Source organism: Brienomyrus brachyistius, chromosome 3 (genome assembly GCF_023856365.1).
Source record: "Brienomyrus brachyistius isolate T26 chromosome 3, BBRACH_0.4, whole genome shotgun sequence".
In the NCBI taxonomy this organism is placed as follows: domain Eukaryota; kingdom Metazoa; phylum Chordata; class Actinopteri; order Osteoglossiformes; family Mormyridae; genus Brienomyrus; species Brienomyrus brachyistius.
In genome coordinates, this window is record NC_064535.1 from 36,726,385 (window position 1) to 36,748,895 (window position 22,511).

At 47.4% G+C, this 22,511-nt stretch overlaps 1 protein-coding gene across 1 annotated transcript; it reads right to left on the bottom strand.

Moving 5' to 3' along the window:
• Nucleotides 1-2,210: 2,210 nt before the first annotated feature.
• Nucleotides 2,211-10,069, bottom strand: gpr37b (G protein-coupled receptor 37b). Its single transcript, XM_049009611.1, has 2 exons — nucleotides 8,669-10,069; nucleotides 2,211-4,193 (listed from the first exon to the last, which is right to left on the bottom strand). The coding sequence occupies exons 1-2, from the start codon at nucleotides 9,560-9,562 to the stop codon at nucleotides 3,372-3,374; spliced, it is 1,716 nt and encodes a 571-aa protein (XP_048865568.1). The 5' UTR covers nucleotides 9,563-10,069; the 3' UTR covers nucleotides 2,211-3,371.
• Between the last annotated feature and the right edge of the window lie 12,442 nt (nucleotides 10,070-22,511).

Consider the following 22,511-nt stretch of genomic DNA (forward strand, 5'->3'; position numbering starts at 1 on the left):
AAGCCAAGCCAGAGCTGCGCCTCGACATCTCTCTGGTCTCTCCTTGCTGTCTCACAGTGTGATATTCCTCAATGGGCTCATTATTTCTATTGTCATTTGGTGTTTTTTTTTTTTATTCATTAAACTACAGTGGAAACTGCTTATAGCGGTCATGTCTGTCTGGGTGAAATTGATCTAAGCGGATCATTATAACTGATTTTTTTTCTTTATGTCTCAGGCAGATTACTATCTAACTGACATTTGTATGTTTATTACATGACTATAAGACAATAAAACGGACAGCATCACTATTTACTGAATGTTATTAACTCTTTCAAAATACAGTACAGCTGTTTCAAAAGCTTTCAAATCACAGGATTGTACAAATTAAATTACTGAACTGCTATATTTCAAATATGCTACAATACAGCAGAGCACAGTACTGCACATGCGTATTGTCATACCCGACCCGTAGGATCCTCGTGTGTGCCACGCCCCCTGATTATCCACGTGTGCTTCCCTGATCGTACCCAGCTGTGTCTGATTATGTTTGCCCAGTCTTGTGTATTTCAGTCCGTGTCTTGCATTGGTTCCCTGTCCGTCATTGATGTTTGTCGATGCCTGTGTTCCGTTCTGCCTTTGCCCTTAATAAACCCCCAGTTTCCCCCGAAGTTTGCCTACTTGCCTGTTCCTTGCTCGGTCGCCTGCCAGCGCGATCGCCCGCTTTGTCCGCGATCGTGACACATATTCAATTCAATTAAATTTTATTTATACAGTGCATTTTGACAACGTGGAATTGTCTCAAAGCACTCATTGTAGTTTCCGTGCTTCATCTAGGTGGCTCATTTTTGTCAGTTTATCATAAGCTTTGTTGAGTCTATATTTGTCACTGAGAGAAAATGACTCTGTTTCCCGTCATGTTTTCTGTGCGCGCAGCATTAGCCTCAGGTAGCTATAGCCAGAAACAGACAGGTTACTGCAAGGCAAAGTAGGGTGATCAATGTAAAGTAAATAAAAAGAATTACCGCAGTTTTAATATTAAGATCTTAAATGAACACTGTAATCAGACTACTTGATTACTATATGCAAATTATTTAAACAGTATTTGTACAGGAATGATTCTTCCCCAAGCTTTTTGATTCATATAAGCAGCTAATCACTATAACCACGATCGCTATAAGCGGTTTCCACTGTATATACATATTTTGTTGTGTTCTTTTAATAGCTACTGCAGTTATTAAAATGTAAGGTTGTGCAAATTCCTCAGCAGTGTCTTCTTGATGGCTGCATTTCGATCCAGTGAGTTATCCAGTGAGGTGCTCAGTGAGGTGTCCAGTGCGTTACCCAGTCAGGTGCCCAGTGTGGTACCCTGTAAGGTACCCAGTCAGGTGCCCGATCAGGTGCCCAGTCAGGTACCCAAGGAGGTACCATTATGAGATCAGTGACATCATAAAGTCACCTCTAATCCATGCTTGGAGGCCTCTTTACAATGAGAGTGATGGAGCATCACAGTCGGGATTAGTGTCCATCCAAAAGCTGTTTTGATGTGCAGCCATGGACAAATCCATCATATCAGGCACAGGCGTACGGGTGCAGAAGGTCTGGAGAGAACACCAATACAATTTGTGGTGGTATGCTGGTTTCTGCTGTGAGGGAAGTAAGCCTGGGTGCATAACATGGAACTGAAGACATCTTAACATCAACACATGAGCACAGAGGAGATCTGTGGTCTACACAGAGGACTGTAATTGTCACCTTTCATTTCTGGACGGCTCTTTGGAAACTCACACCAGAACCACGTGATTTTTTTCGATCATATAGAGGATAAACTTATGTATTTTCTATTATATTCTAATATTTCTCACTTTGTTATTTTTATTTATATATTACTTATCCTTAATATGATCCTTAATATGTACTTTACTGCCCTACATGACGCTCCCATATCAGTGCCAGCGTCGGCCGCTCTTTGCTGTACGTTTGATAAATAAACTTTGATTTGATTTAAACATTAATCCCAAACCTCACATCAATAGCAATGAAGGCTAACGTGACAGGAAATAGATCAGGGAAGCAGTAAATAAGGGAATACAAAAAAACCCAACATACTCTGAGCTCCAAAATGTAAGAACTAAGATCCGAGGAAGACACCGTGACAGGGTAAAGCAGACGAGCTCCCCGTGTCTCTGCAGCTGTGAAATGTAATCATGACTCAACATCTCCACAATGTTCAATGTTTTTATTATTAAACTGGCCTTTCGAGCCAAAAAAGCAAGCTGGTCCTTGTTTTCTCTGAGCAAAGCGTACAGTACATGTCAGCTATAAAATTATACCTTTTCCCATAATAAAAACGCAAAGCCCTTGTCAGACATGGCGAAGGCTCACGGGAATCACTGTTATCAGACACAGCACAGCACAGGCAGCCATATTCACACACATATTCAGCAGAACAAAGATACGAGATATTCCGTTTGCAGATGCAAAATATATATGTATATTAAAAAAAATTATACAAAACTTCAAAAAAGAAGTGCAGATGGAAAAGTAAAAAACTTGTAATTGAATTTTATCTTTGTTACTAAAAACCATTATGCGGAAATTTACATAAAAGTACAATACCTAGGATACTTAGTACTTTACACGTTTTACACCAAATGCCAAACAGTTTCCACCTCCAATGGAATGTGTATAAGTTGTTACCACTTTTCAATATCCATTCTGTTGGAATATTTTGCCAAATGGACCCTTTTAATACATTCTACAGTATAGACATAACAATTCAAGAGCAATAACTGTAATGAGGTTGTATAGGTTCCTATATTGTATACATAAATACACGATAAACATTGTATTGTAACTACCCCAAAGATTACACTTCTCATTAGGAAAAAACAAATTTACTATCCTTATGTGTTTCATATATTTTATCTATGCAAGACATACATAAAATATATAAAACATTTCACCAGCTTTATAGTTTTAACATCAACAGAATAAATGTACAGACAGCATGTTTATACATGTGTTTACTGCCTGTAGATATATCTGTGCATATGTACAGTGTGGGACTGCTTCACACCACCTCAGGCCAGCTGAGACCATCTCACACCACCTCCAACTTGCTGGGAATGCCTCACACCACCTCAAACCGCCTGAGGCCGCCTTAGGCTGCCTCACACCACCTCAAACCGCCTGAGACCGCCTTAGACTGCATTAGACCACCACAAACCAGTTGAGACTGCCTCAGCCTGCCTCACCCTCCTCAACAGGCTGAGACTGGCTCACACCACCTCAAACTGGCTGGGACAGCCTCTAACCAGCTGAGACTGCCTCACACTCCCTCACGGCACTTCAGATTGGCTGACACTGCCTCATATCACCTCAGAGCAGCCTCAGCAGCGGGTCCCGACTGCCACGTGGGCAGACATCTCCCGGCGGATGGTGCTGAACGGCGACAGCTCCAGCTCGGTGGTGCACTCATGGTCGTTGTCGTCACTGGCGGTGGCCGAAGAGCGTGCGTGTCCGCAGCCGTCGCAGCAGCAGCAGCAGCAATCAAGGAGGGCGCGCCCGAACGGCCGGCACAGGAGCAGCAGCAGTGCAGGCGTGGCAGCCGCGCGGCAGAAGAGCAGCAGCTGGCCGAGCAACTGCAGCAGTTCCAGGGAGCTCCGGGGGACGCCGGCGGCCACGTATGCCGACACCATGTTGCAGGCATTTTCAGGCATGACGCAGACGCCGTAGAGAATGGCCAGACCCACCACTGTGCAGTTCATCTGGCTCTCCAACCGAATCTGCTTTTTGTTGCCGCGTGCGCACGCTCTCTCAGCCTGCCGGATCTTGCGCGCCGTGGCCAGCGAGCCGCCGATGGTGAACAGGGTGGGCAGGCAGAAGTAGCAGCCGAAGAACCACCAGAGGCGAGCGCCGTCGTAGGTCAGGCCCAGCAGGTAGACGGCGTCCGGCAGCTCGGGGGAGACGCGCACCACGCAGCGCTCCAGGGCTGGTGCCCCCGGCACCTCGGGCTCCTCGCGTACCAGCTGGCGCAGAAGCAGCTCGGGCAGCGCCAGCAGCAGCGCCCCCACCCAGATCACGGCCAGCTTGGCCGAGGTGGAGCCACAGTTCTCCATCATCTCGTAGTACATCTGCACGTTGGTGGCGGCGCGGTAGCGGTCGATGCAGAGGGCGCACAGCGTAAAGGTGGTCACGCCGAGGGAGGCCACCTGGAAGGGTGGGGCAAGTGCAGGGGTGGGGTCAGGGGCGGTACGAGGGCGGGGCATAGGCGGGGTCAGGGGCGGTGCGAGGGCGGGGCATAGGCGGGGTCAGGGGCGGTGCAATTGCGGGGCATGGGTGGGGTCAGGGGCGGTGCGAGGGTGGGGCGGCACAGACACAGTGGACACGTGGGTATGAAAACAGAAGCAATAAATTAACAACATAATTAACTGTATTATATACTTATATACTGTGTTAATTAGCAGGTTGTTTTTTTAAACGTATGGCAACTGAAGCTTTACCTTTTTTATGGTTACTGACGGGACTGTGTCAGGGTCCAACAGCACGGACCTTGCTGAGAGATGAACCAGCAACCCTGGTGACACCCTTCACCTGTCGCTGAGGCCCGGGGTGACAGACAGGGGGTAGCACTGAGCTGAAGGCCCGTTCTCTCTCTGTGCCTTGAGACCCAGTCCATGTGTACTTTGGCAGGGAGAGGTGTAAACACGCTGAATATTTTATTAGTTCAGCCAGGGCCCGGAGCGGAATTTAAATGCAGTCAGATGTGCGGGGGAATGTTGTGATCTGGGACCCAGAAGAGAACCGTGTGATGCATGATGGACGCCAGTCTGCTCTCTGCTAACGGGTCTTGTTTATACAGTAACTCCGGCATAGTCGGACCATTTAAAAAATTACAGGAAAAATTGTTTAGCATTAACAGAAAGATGAGATACGATCACTTACTGATCCTCCTCTGCTCAAATGCAGAAATATTTGTTTTTCTACTAAGACGAGATTTTTATATTAGAATACCAGGCATCCAGAAATGCACGGCTTCCTGATTTCCTGATTTTCTCCATTAATCACCCAGAAAATAAAGTCCAACTACCAATAATCAGCCAGGACACACACTTCATACCAAATGCAAGATCATAATAGTCCAGGCTTTTTAAATTAATCATCTCATATTTCTTCTATTCTATCAATAGAATCAACTAGCATTACTTGGAAGCGTTGCTGAGGTAACCCTATCCATCTACATCTAACATTTAAATGTTTTGCGTTGTTTTCCTCCTTGTATATGTAGGATTTGGTACAGCGCACGGTAAACACTGACATGTGAACAAAGGCAGCCATTTATGAGGCGGGCAGAGATGGACGCCTCGAGGGGTCCTGACAGCGAGCGCTGGGAGAGCAGGAATCTGCCGCCATGCCCACTCCTGAGCACACTGCTCCCGGCGCTCCCAGTTGTCACTGGAGTCAGCACTGTCTGACTCTCTGCCAGCTGCTGCGGTCGTCAGGGACGCAATCCCTCCATTTAAAGAGTGACCGTTGTTTATTTAACGTCTTATTAATTTATTGATTAATATAAAAATTAATTCAGGAGCACGTACGTCATCTGAAAGGCCTACACTTCCCAGTTATCATTATAAATATTAATTTAAGTCTGCTTAATAGTTTTGATAAAAAAATTTACCAGCAATAATAAATGTAACTTTACTTTCCCTCCTGATACAGAATTCTGCCTGAAAATCATTTTCACTGAATAATCGTCCCATCCAGCACCACCGATGATTAAGAGGTTTTCCTTATTAATCAGCAATAATCCCTCGCTGAATAATTCACAGGCGTCCCAGTTATGCATTATGAGTTTTTCCAGAAACGACACCCTGCTTTCTGTCTGTGTGGAGAGAGGTGTGCTGTCCTGGACTCGAGAGAGCAGCTGTCTGGCTTGCCATCTCATCCCGTTATTAAATGGACGTCTGCACAGACACAGAAGGGGACCTGGAAAACGTCAAGCTGTTTAATTTCAGCAGAAACAGACATCAGTCTCTGCCTATCTTGTAAAAATACGCTGGAAGCCTCACACACAAGTTGGTCTTCCTGTCTAAATGGGGACCATCCATTCAATTCTATGGGAAAAACCCTAATCCCAATCACGACACCCTTAACCCCTACCCAGCCATAACCTTATCCATAAGCAACCAACCAAAATACAAGACTTTTTTTACTTTTTTGATTGCATTCACAGATTTTTATAAAACTGAGGTTATCCAAATGGGGACCTTAAAGGATGTCCCCAAAAGTAAGGAAGTTCCAGGTTTTACCACACTTTGGGGACAATTTGGTCCTCAAATGTGATCTATCCAAACCCACACACCCACACACACACCACCCTCCCACATGGGGACACACCTGGAGAGTCTAACTGGCCCCACAAATGCACAGAGAACATGCTGCCAGCGGTTTTCCAGGAGCAGAGAGAGCCTGCTGAGCACCTTGACTGCGGTGCCACTTTGAGATGGAGTGCCTTCCTCTAACCTCACGCACCCACGGAATGCCCACAAAAAAGTGCATCACACCAACACCTCGTGACTTGCAGGAGGAATGGATCCTACCCAGGAGAGGGCGTGAACTTACTCAGGGGCACACGTGGCTCCTGGATGATGGATCAGTGCCTCTGCAAGGCTGAACCAAGATTCAACATCACGTGCAGCCAGCTGAGCAGCAACCAGCGAAAAACGCAGACCTGTGGTCCATTACCTGTCAGACCCCTGACACAGTGACAGATGTCGACATTCCAGGCAGCCTGACAGAATCCAGGGAGCAGGTTCCTGCAGGAGCTCACAGCCTGCCAATGCTGTCCAGTGAATCCAAGCCAGACGTTTCTGAACGTGGGCCAGTTCCTCAGATCCTGCTGCTGTTCAATAGGGAACCGAGTGCAGCGTGCAAATCCTCATCAAGGGGGATCCTAGTGGCCTGTCACCCTGCGTGGGTTACATTTGGGTCACTAATGGCGCTTTTCCAAGGACATACAGGAACCAAGCTGTCCCAGCCCGTATGGCAAAGAGAGCCTAGTTCCAGCGCAGTTCCAGCCTGCTTTGGTTTTCCACTGCAGAAGGATCGGCGCGGTAAAGGCGCTGCCAGGATTGCAGAGCAACTGATGTAAAACCGAAGTGGGGCTTATTTACTATTCACACAGCGTACATTATGACTTATTATATGCTAGTATTTGCTAGCACATCTTTGAGAACCACCGTCCTATGTAGGCAAGAGTCACTCTGCCTTCTAACAAGTACTTTCTTAAACTTCCAATCAGATTTTTGCTCCGTAATAGGACTTCTAATGCATTTTCAAACGCCTAGTATTTCCTCAGAAATAAATGGAGTTTAATTTTAGGGAGGGACGTGTCTAAAGCTGCCCAAAGCTACTAGTCAATCACAGCTGGAAAGGCATAAAAATACTCCAGAAAGCACAGGGGTCTGAGAGCTGTTCGCCGCGCCTGACCTCTACCGGAGTTTGTGGGACGCCAGCCAGGTGCGATTCTGCTCCGTAGCCTCTGGACCAAAGATAACGGACTGCTGTTTGCACAAATGTGGCAGCGACTGGAACGATTTTCCCTAAAAACAGTGTGGTGTCGAAGTCTTACCTTCACCTCAAAGACAATAACACAAGAAAACAACGACAAAAAACAGCAGCACTTGAAAAGAGGACACATCCTCCGGAAGGCAGCGGGGACTGAAGCTACTGTTTAGGACAAAGCGAACACTTAATCCATTCCTGTTTGATTTAAAAAAGGATCAAACTCACAACCTACTGGTAACACTTAGACACCCATGATTTCCTGCATCCTCTCAAGTATGGAATTATGACGAATCCTCTGACAAGCTCGCCTTGGAAATGTCAGATGGGCGTCTTGTGGATTACAGACACTTTGTCACTCCACACAAACAGCTCTGCTCTTCTGCTTGCTAAAGTCACTCCACATAGGTCACAGATCAGCTCCATGCGGTCCAGCCGGTCATGGGCTTGAGTGTTAAAGTGCTTCAGTTAGACTGACGGTGGGTCAGCTGGTGGCACTGAAGGAAAAGTCCACGAAACCACTGGACTAGAAAATGGTGCAAGGGTAGTGAGAGGAACAACCAGCACGACTAGAACCTAATACCTAAACGATGAAACCCACTCGTCCTCCAATACCACAGGCAGACAATTCCACATGCTGCTTAGCCCTTGGTGCATGTGGCAGGGGGGTATTTACTGCAGTTATCTTTTAAATTAGCCCTTAAATTAATCATTAAAATTTGTCCTTGCAGGTCTCATATGATACAGGTGCATTGTATCATAGCCTGTGCATTGGCTTGGGATTTGGACCAAACCCAAAAAAACGTGGGTTCAAGCCCCAGGACAAGCTGGCTCATGCTTGACTGAGTTACTCTGAACCTCTTCAGGAAATATTGACCAAAATACACCAATTAGGCCAACTAATGTTCCAGACTGCTGTGGATAAATATGTATTCATTAAACACACCAAACTAAAAAAGAACTACTTCAATATTATACATATTAATATATTTAATATAACGTATGAGTATTAGATTAATGTATACGTGTGGTGTCTGATTGGAGTTCAGTTATAGAGACATTTAAACCTGCTTTTTTTGTTAACATTAATACATCTTGGAGAGGTGTAACGTTCACGGTTTACCTCAATATAGGGCACAATTTTGCAGGAGAACTCTCCCAGTAGCCAGGTCTTGGTCAGTTCGTGGAAAATGACCAGCGGCAGGCAGAAGAAGATGATCAGAAAATCCCAAAGGGCCAGGCTGGCCAGGAGAGAGTTGGAGATGCTCCTCATGTAGTAGTTGTGACACACGATGCACATGATCGCGATGTTTCCCATAATTCCAATGGTAAAAATAATAACAGATACGCACATGATGGCGTACGCCCTGTAGGACTCATTGGTCAGGGGGAAGAAGGGGTTCGTTACCTCCTGTGCTTTGGTGTCAATGGGAATCGCGTTGGTTGTCACCCCGATAAAGTCATCTCGTGCAGTGAATAGTTGGTAAGTTTTGCCCATATCTGCTGGACCTTTGGTGGACTGATTAAGGGCCAGCGGTCGGGGCGGCAGTTCCCACATCGCACCTTCCAGCAGAGCATCCAGCTCCGTGGGAAAATAGCTGCTTTTGCCGAGTCTTTTATGCCCTCGGTTAACGGCTTTCCGCTGGTTATTTATTGCGCCTCTCTTATGCCTGTGGTTCCTCTTGTGCCAAACTCGGTCGAAAATCCGGGACGGCAAAACCCGCATCAGCTCCCCCGAATCGCGCATCCTACGACCAAATCTGCTCCCCTCGAGGGCGCCACTTGCTGCGCGGGCGCTATCCCCCGCAGATCCCCCGTTTGTCTCCGTCCAGGCTCCATGTCTCACAATCCCGATCTTGCGGCCGATCACGGGGAAAACACCTGTAGCCCGGTGCCCTGACGGCGGCAGCTTGCGCTCGGAGTCCGGCGAAGCCCGGCTGCGCTTAACTGCGCTTTGCGCGATTATCTCTGCGCTCCAGAGCAGCAGAAGCAGCGCTATCGCCAGTGACCAATGCATTGTCCTCGCAATGTGCTTTAAAGTGGCCTCTGATCGCTGGGTTATCGCAATGCACTGTGATCCTTACCATGTCCATACAGTAGAATAAAGAAGACGGACACCCAATTTACCACAAAAACATTCGCGCTCAAACCAAGCGTCAGACATGAAAATTAAATCCAGGATTGATTGTAAATATATATAATCGTGGTTTCCTATAATTGCTACAAAGTTTTTTTTTCATTTACAATTTAACCTTGATTTTTCTTACCAAAAATCGGCTGTTCACGCAAACAGCTCTGAGTCTGGGGGAAGATGGAAAAAGGTTCCACCCGGGCTGAGGGACATAGCAGCATCTCAGCGTCCTTGCTGTGGATGGAAATCCGCCGCATTTCGCCGATGGGCTCCCGGTGGCGCAGTGGACGCGAGTCCACGATCGGCGGTGCCTGGAGTGACAGGGATGCGGCGAGGGGCGTATGCGGTGAGAGGCGGCCGGGGAGGCGCCGCAGCTCCGCCTGAAGCCTGCGGTCTGAGCGCTGGAGTGCAAACTGAAGGAGGAAGTGGGTCCCCTGGCGGATAACCCGGATCTGTCAGGGCAAATCCGTCAGAATGACACGCCGTGAGCTGGGCACCACCCGCCGTACGCACGTGTCAGCGCCGACACACGGTTTGCAGGAAAAGGAAGAAGGAAAAAGCCACATACATATGGAATTAAATTATCCTTATACGTATTACAAGTAAAATAAACTGACCCAGGTAGTTGTATTGCTGCGAAACCCCTCATTTAAAAGTGATTAAAGAATATTAACAATAGTTACACATGCATTTCAGTTCTGAGAATTTTATTCCATGGATTCAACTGCCTCAGTTTTCCTGGCCGTAACAGTTTTTTCTTTTCCTTTATCTTATCAGACTGCAAATGAGCTGGAGCCGCAGCAGAGGGGACCCCCGCCCGAAGGTGCAGCACAGGGGACCCCCGCCCAAAGGCGCAGCACAGGGGACCCCCGCCCGAAGGTGCAGCACAGGGGACCCCCGCCCGAAGGGGCAGTACAGGGGACCCCCGCCCGAAGGTGCAGCACAGGGGACCCCCGCCCGAAGGGGCAGCACAGGGGACCCCGGCCCAAAGGCGCAAATCCTAAAGCCCGCTGTCCAGAAAGAACTAAAAATAAGAAAATCCCATGTAAACAGCAACACAATACTTCCTGAGACAGACACAGGGAACTGTGCGAGAAATATCTCGTTAGTTCTGTTTAATTGAACAGTTATGAATTAATTATTACGAATATCTCCACGTCCCGGATTAACATTTTTTACGATCAGCTTTTGTAGAATTAGAATTGTGACTTAGAGGCACCGTGGATGAAACCACTTTCTCTGCTGCTGGCTTCTCAGGACACAGTAAGCGCCTGACCATCGCCATTTAAAATTAATGCATGACCTTTAAAGACAAATCTGTTACATCATAATATATTAACTTTAATGGTTCATCTATCATATCTAATGGGCTTTCACACTTAGGCTGAATATTATTTTAACTTGAATTACTGGTGTTTTTTGTGCTCCGCGCAGACGCGTAAAACTGTCTGTTGACCTCCATTTTTCATGCACACGGCGAATGCATGAAGCAACATTATTTAACGGTGCTACCAACTGATGCACATCAAATATGCAGTGCAGTTACAGTAGGCTTTATATGGGCGTCTAAGCCAACTGTGGGTCAAGGGCGCCCCCTGGCGGAACTTACAAGGAATTTACAAGAGCACGCGCTGATTTATACAAACGGTAAAGGAGATTTAAAGCCACAGGCATATTATAAAAGACCATCAACTAAAATGTTGAACAATGCGGCAGATCGCCTGCCGAACTAGATATTAGTTTTTTTATTTAAGTAATGGAGGAAGTGCAGTATTGAATCACAGTGTAGCCAAAACCATAAATTAAGTAATAGCCAATTAAAACACAGTATCCAATAAGACCACCCGCTAGTTGCGCTTGAATAGAAACCCCTGCCCGCTTCCCTAGGTACCCACCTCTGACACGCTAATCTGTTAACCAGTCCACCCAGCTAACCCTGACCATCCACTAAAAACCATGGAATCAGTACCAATTTGTAGCTTTGAAGGTACACTTACTTGCCACTTGGGTCGTACCCTCAAGGGTCTGCCAGTTGTACCGTAACTGTAGGTGAATGAACCTTTTTAGGTATGGGAATGAAATTTTTATACCAACCTTGAGGAACAAATTGTACCTGGGCTGTACCCTTCCTGTGGTTCAAAGGTTGACGGAGTGACGTTACCATCGAGCTGAGGACCAAGACTCCTCACCTCCAGCTGACCATCCTGTCTCAGAAATGTATGTTGTTTGGATAAAGGCGTAAATAGGACAAAACAAAGGATAAATTGTAAATAAAGTGGTTGTAGGTTTTCATACCTTGCGGGGGTACGATATGAAGTCAGATTTACATATCCAGTTAACTCAGCAGAGCTAGCTTAACCCTGATTACAAGTGTTAAATGGTACTATGACGCTGGTCATCAACTGAGTAAGTTAAGTTGAGGTTTGCATAAAACGGGTGGTGATTAAACTGAGCTACGATTTGCAGTAGCCAAAACTTGGAAGTAAGCCTGAAGAAACCTCCTAAATCTGTAAACCTGATCCAGTAGACACCCCTCTACAGGGGCTTCTGCTGTGGAGTCCTTCTGAGAACATACAGCTGTGTAAAGGTGAGACTGAGTGGGAAGAGGGACTGACCTGCATGGCGTGAGGGTGAGGGAAGAGAACAATAATGGTTTAGCAAAGCACTGGGGAGGAGCCAGGACTTAAGGCAACCGGTTTAGTGCCAGTACAAGGGGTAAATGATGGGGTTGAGAATGTTTGGAGGAGTCACAGCCGGGTGTCAGACATCAGGGCCTGTGGATGTACGCATTCAGAGGAGTCACAGCCGGGTGTCAGACATCAGGGCCTATGGGCGTTCATGCTCGGAGGAGTCACAGCCGGATGTGAGACACCAGGGCCTGTGGGTGTGTGCATTCAGAGGAGTCACAGCCGGGTGTCAGACATCAGGGCCTGTGGATGTACGCATTCAGAGGAGTCACAGCCGGGTGTCAGACATCAGGGCCTATGGGCGTTCATGCTCGGAGGAGTCACAGCCGGATATAAGACACCAGGGCCTGTGGGTGTGTGCATTCAGAGGAGTCACAGCCGGGTGTCAGACATCAGGGCCTGTGGATGTACGCATTCAGAGGAGTCACAGCCGGGTGTCAGACATCAGGGCCTGTGGGCGTTCATGCTCGGAGGAGTCACAGCTGGATGTGAGACGCTGGGGCCTGTGGGTGTGTGCATTCAGAGGAGTCACAGCCGGGTGTGAGACATCAGGGCCTGTGGATGTACGCATTCAGAGGAGTCACAGCCGGGTGTCAGACATCAGGGCCTGTGGGCGTTCATGCTCGGAGGAGTCACAGCTGGATGTGAGACGCTGGGGCCTGTGGGTGTGTGCATTCAGAGGAGTCACAGTCGGGTGTGAGACATCAGGGCCTGTGGATGTACGCATTCAGAGGAGTCACAGCCGGGTGTAAGACATCAGGGCCTGTGGATGTACGCATTCAGAGGAGTCACAGCCGGGTGTCAGACATCAGGGCCTGTGGGCGTTCATGCTCGGAAGAGTCACAGCTGGGTGACAGACATCAGGGCCTGAGGGCGTGTCCCACCCTGAGAGCCTCTGCCAGCTAACTGTACTACAGTAATACCAAGAGAAATATGTAATATGACAAGGATCCTGGCAGAATTAGCCTGTCTGCATGACAGCCGAGCAGCTTCCAGACACCCTCGATTGATTTCCTTTCTGCAGAACGTCAAAACTGTCTGCAGAAGGCTGCAAAAAGCCCACCCCCCCACATTAAAAGCTTAAAAGCACCATGAGGAGCGCCCCCCACCACCAGCGACTTGCCCTTTTGTTGTTCTGCTCCTGCCTGGCGGGGTCGTGTGTTCCAGCAGCACTCTTACCCCTCCAGCTGCTGAACCGCACCGCACTTTAAACGCAGACTGGCTCTGACAAGGCCGCTCAGGGACACCGGGGCTAAAGCGGCCCGCTAATGGGGGCTCCGAGGCCCCTGCTTTTGTTCCACTCCCCAGTGTTCTGACAGGTCTGGAGAGCTTGGTCCCCGGTAATCCTCTGACAAAGGCGGCCCCCCGGCACAGTCGTTTACCTGCATTCTGCTGCTGTCAGGCAGTAGGGGGATATGGGGGCTGGCAGGGAGGCTGCGGCAGAGTAGGATCAGCCTCAAGCGACGTGTCAGACTCACAAAACGAAGAAACGCAATAAGAACGCTATGGTGGGAGCCACTCGGCAAAAATGGGGGGGGGGGGGTAGGAAATGTGTAAATTCAAAGGAGAAGTACATTAAAGAACAATAAATCAGAATATCAACATGATGGGTACAAGTGCCCTATAGTCACAACCACATTCAGATTAGTTTTCTTACTCCAAAGCACAACAGTAGAAAACACCCAGGGATTGAATCGGAAACCTGCAGCTGCACGTCCTTGTGATTCCTATTTTCACTTATTTTTTAGGTCTGAAAGATGAAGTTCACATCCTTAAACAACAGCACTTCATTCCACAATTGCAAAAAAAACATCCATCATTTTCCAGGAAGAGAACTTTTGTTTGTTATATAAACAGTTATAAAGAGTACAGATGCTCCTGACTTACGATGGGGTTACGTTCCCTGCGAAGACATCGTAGGTACAAAACATGTCTTAAGTCGAATAGGACTCCGATATGACGTGACACATGGGTGTATAGTAGACATAATGGACTTGGCATATTTTGGTTAATCGCAGAAAAAACACCGTACTATACATCATTAAACAGTATGAGATGTTTACGCTCGCGATCGCTACGGAGACTTCATGCGTGGCTGGATGGATGCTGCCATCGCCCGGCATCAGTAGAAAGTATCGCAAGGCAGGAAGCGGATCAAAATTCACAGCCTGATTACTACTGAATGTGCATCGCTGTTGCATCATCTAGGGGTGTAGTTAGAGATCAATTGACAGGAGGGCTGAGTCTTCTTGGGGGGGGGGGGGGGGGCGATGGCAAACAGGTGTATATATATATTTAATTTAATATATATATATATATATATATATATATATATATATATATATATATATATATATAAATCATTAATTCAGCTAAAAAATACACATTTATTTCGGAGGGGGGCTAAAATAGGCTAAATGACGACTGCGACGCCATCGTAACCCGAGGAGCATCTGCAATTAAAACGTCCAGCCAGCAGCAGATTATGCAGTGAAGTAAAACAAACACCCCCATCCACCCAGGTGCTGGTGTTCGCCTGCTCCTTCTCTCCTCCCCCTCCCGCTGTGACCATTCTGTCTTAGCCTGGGGCGGCACTGCATGCAGCTGCAGGGCTGAGAAATCTCACTAGGAGAAAGGGAAAGCCAGAATTCCGGGGTAAAGGAAGACGGGTGTCTCGCGTAAGATCGAGGAGAGGCGAAGTGAATCCAAAAAGGGAAGTCGTGTCAGATTTAGAGCAAAAATACCCACCGACAATTTTCCTGTAAGGCTGTTGTCTTGTAAGAGAAAGAGTCGCATTATGTCTTATGTCGCATCGATTCTAAATTTGCGAATCACCACTAGGGGGCGCACAGGGGCTGGGATGGTAGAATAACTTCCGCTGAGGCTGCAGTCTTAATCCCAGCAAGACTGCTTGGCGGGAAGCCAGACGAGAAAAATCAATCGTTCCCAGATCAGCTCCATTAAAAGGGGAAAAGGCATTGGTTTTGAAACCAATACAAACTCGTGGCTGCTAGACAATACTGCAGGAATTAACTAAATTGGTCTCCCAATTCTGAAGTTGTTTCACTAAGTAAGTACAGGCTATAGATATAGTTTTGGCCATACACATAAACGGAGGAGGTTGTTACTAGGGTCCAGACTCATAGAAGATCTGGGAATAAGGTATACTGGATTGAACTCAGGAGGGAATTCATTTGCATACAGCAGCGAGGTAAATAAGGCATACAGTCTTCCCTAAATTGTTGACGGCTATTCTGCGGGAACAAAGCATCGAAAGCATCAGGAAAGAGATTTTCCTGCAGTTTTTTGCTCATCGTGAGTCCAAAACCAAAGGACGCCAACACAGTTAACAGCGGGTGGTGGGTTCAAAGCTACACTGACTGACTGGTCACAATAAGCCGCCCACAGCAGGTTTCAAAGGCTCGCCGCCTTGAAACAGGTTTCACAGACAATTTATAACCTGTTAAATATATGACTTTTGGTTCATGACAGTCGGTTCATGATATTAATATCAATCTGTAGAACAGAGAAATAGGTTGGTTTTGCCAAAATCCATACCCAATAACTGTGTGGCTGTACTTAGTTTATCCCCAAGGATTAAGACCAAAGCTGGATGGGTGGGGGTCTGAAATGAGCATTACCCTCATGACTAAATTAATACAATTAATTTAAATAATTCCCTTTGTTCATGGTGTCTCATATACAGCAGAGTAGGAGAGAGTTTGATATTGGGGGGGGGGACATGTCCCTCCCATGCCTTGCACCTCTGGCTTCTCCAAGGACAGACAAACATCTGTCCTTGGGGAAGACGGTGGCACAGGAGGTAGTGCTTTCGTTCGGCAACTGGAGGGTTGCAGGTTCGAGCCCTGGTTCCTCCTGACCCCATCAAAGTGTTCTTGAGCAAGACACTGAACCCCAAATTGCTCCCGGTGAGCAGGTTGGCACCTTGCATGGCAGCCTCCGCCACCGGTGTGTGAATGAGTGTGTGGATGGGTGAATGTGAGGCATGAAATGTAAAGCGCTTTGAGTACTCTTAGGAGTAGAAAAGCGCTATATAAATGCAGTCCATTTACCATTTACAAACAGACAGATAGATAGATAGATAGATAGATAGATAGATAGATAGATAGATAGATAGATAGATAGATATTCACACTCATGTCTAGAGAACTCAGGACAAGGGCCTGACCATGCAGGGTCTTGCATGGACGGAGGGGTCCGCCACGAGAAACCAGACGTGGGGGGGGGGCGGTGGACACACTACCATGTCTGGGGTCCAAAATGTGTGTTATGTTCCCGCCTTAGGATGAGCGCTCACTATAGACACGCTGCTTTCGGACCGAGAACTGGGGTCCGCTCAGTCTATGCCGAGAGAAACTGTCAGATCTGTCGATAAATACCGTCGGCGACGGATAAGCTGCTGCCTGATGCTTCACCTTGGTCAGGAAACGTGGCGGTTAAGAAACCCACTGCAGTTTCACTGAACATCCTTCTTTTGTATTTATTCCATTGCTTTAATTGATACAGCCTCGTACGTTTAATTCAGACATGGGAATTGGAAAAACAGCCATCGATTCGGTTTATCGATTGGACGCGCACCGTGTGTCAAAAGCTCATTAGAAAAGGAGGCGTACATGAACTTGTTATGCATGACTCCTATATCGACTGGATGCTTTCCCCGGTTCTCCTTAATATTGCCGGCGATGGCACTGGGGGGCCAGCTCCCCCCGATTTCGGGGGGTGAAATCCTGACAGTGTTCTGAGCGCATTAGGTTTGCTCGCAGCCCGACATGTCCCCGCTGTGTAGCTCATCCATCCATCCATCCATCCACACACACACACACACACACACACACACACACACACACACACAGACACACACACACACACACACACACACACACACACACCATGGGCTATTAGGTACAATGGTTAACGGAAATGCGTGTCTTTGGACTACGGAGGGAACCCATGGGTGCACACAACTGAAGGAGCAAATGGAAACCCACCCTCACGGAGAAGGGGCAAAAGAGGTGTGGAGCAACAACGCCACCTACTAAGCACCTCATCCATTTTCAGCTCTGTCCAAATTACCCAGAATCCACAGCTGCACTTAGTGTCACAAGTCCATGGGCTTTGGGGTAAATGCCCGGTGCGCCGGAGGGCCAGTCCTGCCCTGTTAAAGATCCCGCGACGGGTTAAACATTTCCATTAATTTTCCTTACCTGTAATATTGTGAGATAGCCGAACTGCACTGTTTATTGCTCAATGCCTCTCTACGTCGTATTTCCCAATTTCTTCTTGGCTTTGTATCCAGTCCTTTCCTTGTCCTACCGCCAACACCCCCACACACAATACACCACAATATTGCGTTATCTATTCAATTAAGAGACCAGACACAATCACGTTACCCACAGCCATTAAAGAAAGCGCCTGTCAGTGAGCTTGCAAAGCGTCCCATACCAATAAAGATTTACTGCGTTACGTTAATAACTCCCCAGAACCGCACGGAATCATCAGATAATAACTTTAAAAACGTCATAACCGAATAATGGCTGTGATGCGAGCCTAATGCAGAATCCCAACCAGGATTAATGGGTAATGCACAATTCAGATGATGAGAAGAGCCCTGTGAAGTGCTGTGCGCGACGCAGCAATATTGTACAGTGGATTACAACGTAATTACAGCAAGGCGATGAAACACGCCTGGAATTACGCGTATATTGATGTTCGGGAGGGCAAAACCTCTTCTGCTATTTATCAGAATGTGGGAGTGAGGCGCCTGTTCCGGGGACGAAGCGGTTACTCAGAGAAGAAGCGTTGTCTTTTTACCCTGGGATTTCCCGGTATCAGATGCTTTCGGCTTACTGAGGGCTCCGTATATTACGAAGGTGTCACGATCCGCTTGGGGGGTGGGGGGGGGGCTGATTGTGCTCATTTATAAGGAGAATAACGCGCGTTTCCATGGCAGCGAGGTGAAGACACGCAGCCACAAATGAGGATGAAAACGGAACGACTGAAATATCCCCACTCAAGCATCTTAGCGTCACAAAACGGGCAGTCAAAAGAGGGCAAGCGGGTGACGTTAATGACGGAACAACATCAACCTCCAAGCACTTCTGAATGCATCAGTGATGTGGTCAATGGGACCCACGGAGACGGGAAGAAATAATTCGCATCAAACGAGTTACAAACGCTAACCGCAGCCTGATTAAACTGTCACCTAATGAAGATTAGGCCCATATTAAATCATATAAAAATCCGTTTACAAAGTCTTATTCATGTGTAGTTTTTGAAGATTAAGTGAGCAATTTTATAGAATTAGATTTATTTGAACGTGAAATAGGCGCTGGTGTTTAGCTCCAAAAACGCCACATATTCCTGTCCAGTCAAATCCCCAAAGAGCCGAAAGTGCCTGTGCAGCGCGGACCGAGTTACGCACGCGCGCAAGAGCTTCCTGTTATGGAATATCAAGGGCTCCACAAATCCCGTTGACTTCAATAAACTTGTTCAAAAGTGGAAGAGCCTCTGATGTTATTTTGATATCCTAGCCCAGCTCCCCCCGACCTCAGTCGGCTTTAATGCTTCCTGTTTTATGTCGCCTTCAGAAAAAGCCACGTTTCATGCCTCTTCTTTGTCTCCATTTGGGACCGACCTTCCATCCTCTGAAATTAAACAATAAACCAGTAAATAAGTAGGATTCTTGGGATAATTTAGTATCACAGTTATTGATTGCAATTTTGCCTCCTAAGATGGAAGCTTTGAAAATCTTTAAAATACGGAAAATACAGATACAGAAAAAAATGGCATATTTATGCATTTTTGACAAAATTAAGTTTTTTTTATTACTTTCTGTCTTGCAATTTTTTTTACAATAAAAAAAGCTTTCAAACCTGCTCGTATTTAGGTTACGCCCTAAAGAAAACAATTACAATTGCCAACCAGGAGAGGCCGCTAGAGCACCAACACTAAAGTGCTTGAGTATTCCTGCAGCGAAGCGCTCGCAATTACACCTCCAGGAAAAGAGTCAAGAGTGCGGGACTCCAACTGCAAAGTGCAGACTGCTGTTGTTCCTTTAACGACTCCTGCCGATTCCTTATTTTCAATTCCAGCCCCCGCCATTTTGTATTCTGTGTTTTGCATCCAGTAACACTTACAGTACATCGGCCATGTTACTTTCTTTCTTACCTTAAGTCTAATGTTAATTTTTTTTCACTGCAATTGTATATATAACTGGCTGCCCCTTTATTGTGTGGATGAATATCAAAATGGCTCAGTATCTCACACGTGGCTATCAGCTTCCTGTGAGTTTTCATAGTTTCCCCTGTATTACCCAACACTGCAGTGTAGCTTGATTTGGTCACAGCAGAGATTCTCCATGAATGTTATGTTTTTGTTTTCTGCAGTTTGACTGATTTGCAAATTGAGGCTTGTGGTCATCATGACACAAAGCCAGCCACCAGAATGCCCTGCAGGTGGCGAGAAAATCAGCGGGTGACACGGAGCAGGTGCAGGAGCAGGAGCAGGTGCCGGAGCAGGTGCAGGAGCAGGTGCCGGAGCAGGTGCAGGAGCAGGTTCAGGTGCAGGAGCAGGTGTAGGTGCAGGTGCCGGTGCAGGTGCCTTCAATCCCAGGTCTGCATCCGGCTGAGAAACCCTCCATCCAAACAATTGCTTTCTGTACACAACACAGCTCCCTCCATCGAGTGCAGAACAGCCAGCTGGCTTCAGATTGTCTGCATGGTTAGATCTCACGCCCCACCGTGACCCGGTACCACAATGCTCTCAGCTTCAACACTATTCCTGTGGATAGATGGAACCTTTTAAGCATCACAGACCGCCCCCGACCAACCACCACCACCAATGCATGCCACATATGTCGTCCAGTCCCCCTTCCGGTGCAATTCCCCATCTGTTAGCATGGGAGATTTTAACAGTGCTCAGTTCCCGGGACACCTAGGGTGAGAGGTGACATTTATGCTAAAACTCCAGCAGCCAAACCTCTGACAGGTATCTTTACAAAGTCCCCTTTAGGATGACAGCCTGCATGACAGGCCAAACCCCGTTCGGGGATTTTTCTGCTGGAGTTCATTCATGTGTCATCGTTTATCACGGGCGAATCAGCAGCGCCCCGCCGGCATGAGCTCCCCGCTGCTCCGGCAGTGTGTCTATTTTGGGAGCGTGTGCTCCTACCTCTGCAGAAAATAATACGGAGCAGGGGTCAGCACGCCGTCCCGCTGCAGTTGTAAGACCCCCAAGCTTTTTTATACCTATTATACCTATTCACGAGGATGGATGTTTTGCAGGATGAAGCTCGGTTAAGTGTTTTTGGGAAGGTCCCTCTGAGGAGCTGACCGGGCCCTTGCTGAATGAGGAATGCGGATCTGGCTTTGGGACGCTCCAGTCCTCCCAGCCTCCTGTGTTGTAGCAGATGAATAATAAGGCTTTATTTAAGACTCTGGGTGCAGGGGTGAAACGTTTAGCCATCGTTTATCTGCAGGGGCTGGAGACCTCAGCATCTGGATTGCTGCACTGACTCAGCGGGGAGCCTGGGAATGACCTGCCAGCAGGGGGCAGGATTGAGTTTTGGGGCAGAATGCCCCGCAATCTGCTCTGTTATGGCCATTAACTCAGCTTGCTGAGTTACAGAATTATGGGAATATTTAGGATAGTGAGAAAACCGAAGGAAGACCAATGGGGACCTCAAAAATGTTCCGTGTAATTAAACATAAATATCATATTATGGTAAACATGAAACCATTAGTAACCATGTGCTTTAACCTCATATCCTGATTCGTCACTTTGCTGCAGTAAATTCAGAGGAAACTTTCTTCCAGTCTGACATCCAGTTAGTCTGAAACAACAGCCTTACAGCCTCACGGACATTACCAGCCATGAAGCAGGGAATTGAGACGACCTGTCGCTCTTAAGAATAAAGCCTCCCCTGTGATTTCGCCTTGAGATGTGTACAGAAATCAGAGCCGCTCTCCTGCCAGTCAATGGCGCGCGACTGAAGGCTTGCAAGGGCAAATAATCCTGGTGTCTGATTCAGATGCTGACAGGCAGCGAATCACAGCAATAATCATACCAAACGCATGGAGACACGGTGGCTAAAACAGACTGGTAAAAGGGGGTGGGCATCCTGTAATCGCACTTCATCCCCATCATCCACTGCGCTGATAAAATCATCCAGTTACATGGAGAATGGGCTGTAATATGCAGTGAGTGGGCGGAGCCTTGAATGGGTGGAGCCTACATTGGCTCCGCCCGCCCATTTCTAGCACTCATTTGATTTGCTGAGATATGTGAAATAGCTCCACCTTTGGGCTTAAACCGGGCTGCTACCCTCACTGTGACCAAAAGATCTCCGGCTCAGCAAACAGAGCGAGGCAGCGGTGACCATTCTTATGTGCAATGATGATGGACAAATCAAAACTCGGGCTTGATTGTTATTGGAATTCATGCATGATTCCCCTGTCGCATTCTGTTGAGTACCAAGGGGCAGCAAAGACAGGCTCAGGTTTCTTTAAAGTCACTTCATACCGCTCCCTGCTAGCGAGTACAGTCAGAAGATAGTACCTAGCTACCTGGTTAGCAGAACATGCTGTTTTAATCTCCTAATCAAGGAATGGGTTTATTTAATTTTTAGTGTAGTGACTGTTTGTGGCCAACAGGGGGCCTCATTCAAACATGCGGCTTGAGTGGTGGTAAACTCAGGCCCTGAACAGAGCTCAGGAGGACGTCAGGCGAATGTGCGACCACCCGCCTGCACTTTCTTCGGCAAGGAAATGAGTAATAGGACGGTGGCAGCAGGCAGCCAGGCCTGAGCGACTGCCTCTTGTGCTGCGGTTTGGCTGCTGCCTGATGAGCCCTTTACAGCCTGTCTGGGCCCAGTCTGGCAGCATCTCCCGGAAACAAGCCGCCAATAACATTCAGGATCTGTTACGCCGCAGCGGAACATTTCACACTTATGAAGAAAAAGTGGAAAAGTTTATTACCAAGTGAAATACAAGCGTTCACGTACGTACAGGTACATTAAATTCAAGCTAATCATTATGCACAGAAACAGATGGATTAATGTAGCTTGGAAAAGCAGGACTGTTTTAGGCCAGCTAGGCATATCAATTCCCAGTCATACTGGTAGGTTAACG

Excerpts from the sequence above, each read along its gene's own strand:
- gpr37b (XM_049009611.1), bottom strand. The coding sequence starts at position 9,562 with ATGCATTGGTCACTGGCGATAGCGCTGCTTCTGCTGCTCTGGAGCGCA. Across the intron at positions 4,194-8,668 it reads AAATTGTGCCCTATATTGAG|GTGGCCTCCCTCGGCGTGAC; the intron begins GTAAACCGTGAA and ends CCACCCTTCCAG.